The sequence below is a fragment of the Oryza sativa genome, chromosome 6, assembly GCF_034140825.1.
Source record: "Oryza sativa Japonica Group chromosome 6, ASM3414082v1".
Lineage (NCBI taxonomy): Eukaryota > Viridiplantae > Streptophyta > Magnoliopsida > Poales > Poaceae > Oryza > Oryza sativa.
In genome coordinates this window covers 12,323,535-12,329,901 of record NC_089040.1, presented here as the reverse complement: position 1 = coordinate 12,329,901, position 6,367 = coordinate 12,323,535, and the positions used below count along the sequence as shown (strand labels likewise).

The 6,367-nt window shown below is 37.3% G+C and overlaps 1 protein-coding gene across 1 annotated transcript; it reads left to right on the top strand.

Annotated features, from left to right (window-relative positions):
• The first annotated feature begins 329 nt into the window (after positions 1–329).
• LOC107275431 (anthranilate O-methyltransferase 3) lies at positions 330–4,761 on the top strand. Its single transcript, XM_066311867.1, has 4 exons — positions 330–442; positions 2,854–3,249; positions 3,367–3,633; positions 4,114–4,761. The coding sequence occupies exons 1-4, from the start codon at positions 368–370 to the stop codon at positions 4,453–4,455; spliced, it is 1,080 nt and encodes a 359-aa protein (XP_066167964.1). The 5' UTR covers positions 330–367; the 3' UTR covers positions 4,456–4,761.
• Positions 4,762–6,367: the final 1,606 nt, after the last annotated feature.

The following is a 6,367-nucleotide window of genomic DNA, read 5'->3' as shown; positions in this document are numbered from 1 at the left end:
TTTTGTGATAATTTCAACACTAAATCTGTGGTTCAATCATATTGTGGCACAAGTTTGTAGTTTGTTCATGGTTTCAATGATGTACCGGTACTTTTACAAAATTTACTCATCATAATTGCATGAAAATACTAGTTGTAGTTAGATAGATAATGATTGCACATTTTACAAATTTAAAAGGAATATATCTGAAGATAGTAAAAGTAATTAAATTATTTTATAGTTCAAACATCATCAGGTCAACATCTGAACAATTAATTCCAGTCTAGATGATGACCATCAAGGGCATTTGCAAGCTAGCCTATAAATAGGTAACCAGTTGCTCAGCCTTCAAATCATAGCAAGCACATTCAGATATTGAAACTGTGCCATGGCCACAAAACAAATTCTCCATATGAATCCAGGACAGGGCGAAACAAGCTACGCTCGTAACTCCACAATTCAGGTATATTTATGTACTCGCAATAGCCTTCAGTTGATTTGCAAGGCTTAAAGTTGTTGGCTGATTTCTGAGTTACTGATGTCTATGATGAGGAAATATTCCTTGAATTGTACTAGTTATTCCTGATATTCATGAAATGATCGAGTTTGATTGGTACATATGTAGTTGAAAAGAGATCCAAATCCATGATTCCTATTTGTATCATTTTCTTAGTGTTAACTAATATGGTATTTAATTATACAAGTTTCTAACAGTTTATTTTCTTTGCTAAAAAAGAAATATGCCACAAAGTACTTAAAGCTTAACATGCAAGTGTACCACATCATCATCCACTAGCAATTATTATCTAGAGTATTTTAAATCATATGCAAGTATACCACATCATCACCCACTAACAATTATTATCTATAGTATTTTAAATATCATGCAAACATGACATATCATTTACAATTTTATTGTATTTTTAGAACTCAATATGCAAGCAATGTCAAATCATTATCTCTACATTGTTTTCACATTATTTAAAGATATATGTCTACCATTTCCATGATGTATAACATGCATTAATCCACATATCCCACAGCAAAGAGCGGGGTATCAACTATAGTAAAATTAATGCTAAAGGCTTGCTTGGAAGGCTTGTTCTTGGCCCAAAATGGCGATTAAATATGAGCCTAAAAGTTTTTCCATCTTAAATTCAGAAACATTGCTTGGATGTGCCATGTAACCACTAAATTTAGATTGATCTTAGGCCCATTCAACAAAAATAAAGTGTGGCCTATGCGTCTCCTTCGCCTGTCTAATTACCGTGATTAGTGCTAAGCGCTACAATAATTTCTTAATAAAATAATAAAATTAATTGATTTGAATATTTTAAATCTGGATATGGATTTTCAAATTTGAAGTTGAAAGTTTTAAAAGTTCAATTGAAAGTTTTGAATTTGATATGAAAATTTTCAAAGTTTGGGTTGAGGTTTGAAAAGTTTTGAGTTCAAAGTTTCATATATCGAGTCAATAGTTTCAAAATATGAGTTGAATATTTTAAATTGGAGTTGAAAGTTTTAAATTTTGAGTTGAAAATTTTGAAAATATGAATTGAAAGTTTTAAATTTTTAGTTGAAAGTTTGAATTTGAAATGTTCTAAAATACATATGAAGATTTTTAAAATTGAGTTATAACTATAAAAAATTTCAATCAATTTTAATTCACTCAATAGAATAAGAAAAAAAGCATATTTGTTTGGCCCTATAGACCCATAGAAGTCGACAGAAAATGGAGCAAAGCACAACTGTGTGCCAAATAGGTTTCTCGCACTATTTTTTCCAAGAAAAGTCACGAGACAACTAGGGAAAGAATGCTTCAGTTCTTGAAAATAGTGAAACACAATTGGATCACCAGATGAAACAATTTGCTTTAACATACAAAACAAATGATTTAAAGCCATGGCAACATCAACAAGATCTGAGTGAAATCGAAGATGAAAAAGAAACACCATAAAAACACCCCATTGAAACACTTTGATCTTACTAATGAACATCCATATACATAGACTGAAACATCAAAAAATCACCCAAGAAAATACCAGCTAGATCCACTTGTTCCTTCTCTCCGATGGTTAGCCAGATCATTGGCGACTACACAGTGTCAGTTGCGGGGGGGCCCTGTGCCACACCGTGAGGGCAGCAGCCACGGCCGCCGCGGCGGCTGGGGCTGCCAGATCGGGGCTAGGGATGTGGTTGCTGCTACCGTCACCATAGCCACTTGCGGTCTCTGGCCAAGCGGGGAATGAGGTTGCGGCTTTCGGAGTTACCTCGTATAAGTTCTTATTCTACAGTACAAATCATTTGTTACATGCTCATGATCATGTTTTTATTGTAGACTATGTTCCATTATGAGTACTTAAGCATAAGAACTTCAATACAAAGAAAATAATGATGGTGGTTAAAATTCTATAATGTCAATCAAGAACCCAATGTCAAGCAGCAAATTTACTTTTCTTTTTCTTTAAAAAAAACTGTTTGTAAATATACATATATAATTTTTATGTATGTATAAATTATTGTAGGATTCTATCAGTTAGGCTCTTCATGGCACCTTTTTTTCCTCTAAGGCTGTTGCTATGAACCTGTCAGCTATTTTTAATTTCATGATTACCTGAGATTATTCTTAAAAAGCCAAAATTGGCTTTTCTGAGGAATATTGAAGAAGCCCACTATCTAGAATTTTCCGTAGTATGCCCGGGGGTACGGTGTTCCCCTCGCACGTGACAATGTGTAAATTAGCAGCATTGTGAAATGGAAAGCATCTCCACTATGTACAATATAATTTGGTTCTGCTTCCAGCTGATTATTTTTCTATAGAACACACTCTTCAGTAAAACAAGCATAATATCTAAGAAAGAATTACACTTGCAGAAAATAGCGCAAGATAGGATGAAACCTCTCATAGAGGATGCCATCAAAGCCTTTTGTGGGGCAGCTCTCCCTAAGAGCATGGTAATCGCAGACTTGGGTTGCTCCTCCGGCCCCAACGCACTCACTCTCGTTTCAACTATGGTCAACGCCATCCACCGTTATTGCATGGAACACAAGCAGCCACAACCAGAAATGTGCATTTTCTTGAACGATCTTCCATGCAATGACTTCAACACCGTTGCAAAAAGTTTGGGAGAATTCAAGCATGGCCAGGACAGTTCCTCCCATCACATCATTGTCACCAGCATGGTACCTGGGTCATTTTATGATAGGCTTTTCACATCGACCTCAGTGCATTTCTTCTGCTCCTCCATCAGCCTGCATTGGTTATCAGAGGTAGGCATGCAACTAGATTCAGTAAACTATATGTATGTGAACAGCATAAGAATCCCCTATATATGTTGCCATGGAATAATTGGTCAATATTCACCACTTGTGCCTTTTTACAAGCAGGCACCTGAAGAGCTTGTGAAGAGTAAAATCCCAATGTACGATAGTGACGATAAATTGAGGCTATTGAACCGTGAAATTGTTGCCAATGCTTATGCTCGACAGTTCAGAAAGGATTTCACGCTGTTCTTGTCCTTGAGGGCTCAAGAACTAGTTCTTGGAGGTCAGCTGATTTTCTCATTGGTTGGCAGATGCTCAAGCAACCATGCGTCCAAGTCAACTCAAGTATGGAAGCTGCTAGCCATAGCCTTGAACGACATGGCATCGAGAGTAAGTTAATGTTTTTTTATGAAAAACTTTCGTATATCACTAGAGTGTAATTGGTGTTTAATATTATATTGTAACTACACTATAATTACAATGTAACTTATGTATATACCGTATGTAACTGGAGCAAACAAGTGCATGGCTGGTTGGCTACCACATTAAGCATCTACATACGAGGTCTGGAGTTTGACGCCCCCTGCAAACTTGCAAGATTCTTTTCCCTTCACCACACGAATCTCGATGCGATCCGACGGTTAAAAGTTTGAATGTTTTGGGACAGAAAATTAAACTGGCAAATTTTTTTGCCATGGATCCTATCCAAGTTCTATACACGAAAAAAATGGTTAATATTCGTGCAATATCACAATTTCTATCTTTAAGTTTAGCTCATGGCATTCTATTGTAAAAAGGAACTTCATGAATTAATTATTGGAATCAAGGTTTCTTTCCAGGTTTGCTGAGAATACTTTAACTTATTTATAGGGTATGATAAGCAAAGAAAAGTTTGACACATTCCACATACCTATCTATGCACCTTTGGACAAGGAATTAGATTCGATCATTGAAGATGAGGGTTCATTTCGAATCAACAAGACGATGGTCTATGATGCTTTCCTTGCCACGGATGGAATGTTGCCTAGTCCAAACATAATGGCTTCAATGACAAGAGCAGTGTTCGAGCCTGTAATAGTGCAGCATTTTGGATTTTCAGGTGAAACTATGGCTGATTTCTCTAGTGCAGTGGAGCGTCTCTCGAGTTCTAGTTTTTTGGAAGCTGAATTCCCATTAGTCTGCTTGTGTTTGTCGCTCACTAGAGCACGTTGATGGCCATCCTTGCATTTGTATTGAGTTTATCATAACACATTTGCATCGATATATTCTATAGTATGCCTTTGTATCAACTAGGGAATCACATCATAATTTTTAGTTGCAGGCATATAGTTAAGCCGACTATAGTATGACACCAATGATGTATCACTAATATTTTATATGCTTGGAGTGCTTACGATCACGGTGGAACCAACCAATATCCTCTAGTGAGCTAGCTGGGAATGGCATGTAATGTAAAAGCCTTTGTCATTGTACCCATGCTGATTACCTTGACTTACCATTCATGAGGTTCATGGAACATATGGGTTCGATTCCCTTACTGATATTGTTGAGCGGTCTATGGATAAGTGTGCAACCTCTACTTAAGGAAAACAGTTCAAATATAGTCATGCCTGCAGTCTAGTGTTGAGCTAGACCAATTTGAATTAGTTTTACTATAAAAACATGAAAACTTGGTGAATGAGGATGAAGGTCGTGTCTATAGTATAGCTCTCTTGGCATGATACTTGTTGTCATGTTGTTATTCTTTTTTTTAAGGGATGTGCATGTATCATCCCCCAAGTTAAAAATACAGAATAATTAACTATTTGTCACTCCTACGAGTGGTGCTAAATTATTTGCTACTGGACCCACATGTCATAGCCACATGAGGGCCTACATGTCATAGACAGCGAGTGGCAAATAATTAGTTGCCACATCTTAAAAGTGGCATGGAGTTAAATGTCCCTAAAAATACACACATTTTAAAGAGTATGAAATGTCATGATTAAAAGTTACTTAATGTCCTAAACATCTTTTAGGAAGGGCAATCTCATCCCTATAAGAAGTTGGCCCATATGCATCTATTAAGTTTTAAAGCTTTGCACTTGTATATTAATAGAGAAGAGCAATACAAAGGCCTAAAGATTTATTTAGGCCTTTGTATTGCTGCTTCTCTATTAATATATGGGAAAAGAATAGCACTCCCGCAAGAGAAAGAATATATGGCATCCCTCTTTGTGTTGGCTGCTCCTACTTTCACCTAAGCTAGTGTTTCTACTATGGTGGTTGGGGTTATTGTGGTTTGTCAGAAGATTCTTGCGTTGCGCTAGCACCACGTCTCCCAATTGACTATGATGATCAACATCTTCAGGGGTTTCTTTGTTTTCCCATATGTTTTCCCAGTGTTCCCATACATTGCATGAGTCATGCATATGAAGGTCAAGGTTGGTCCATGGTTACATTGCTGCAAACTGTTTGGCGGTGAGCCTGCATTTTGCAGATAGGTGAATCACAAGGGCATACTTGTTGGTTTGGTCATCCTCTTCAATTCAATACGGTCTGCAAGTCATCCAAACCCAATCTTGGATCACTATCCATACAAGGAATTTATATTTGGGTGGTGCCCAACACCTTCATATGGTTTGGTTGCACGTCGCCCCCAGTTGTGCCTATGAATTGCAGTCAAGATATGGCATGTTGATGGAAAGCTGATCGATCCAATCGCTCCCAATCAGTCGACCTCGGGATAAAGGGTGACTGGAGTGACGGGATGAAGAGAAAAACAACACGATCGAACTGAGTCAGGATCGCCATTGATAGGGACAAAGGGCAACTGCAGTAGCTGTTGTTGTTGATGAAGCTAAGTCTCACGTGTCATGTTCCCTTCACATCTGTTCTCTCATCAAGAAGGTAGAATCTGTGCTGATAGCATGAGATATGTATGGTAGTAACATGGGCATTAAAATATGCCCATGGTAAAACAAAGAAAACATAAAACGAGATAACTTGATCAAGCAAATGAACTCGAGCAAGTGAAGGGTGATGCATCATCTGACGAGGAAGATGATGTAATGCCTGCTGATTGGACAAATGAGGACTTTTTAGGCCTTGTTATCTCTGAGGGGCATCATGTAACTTGAGAATA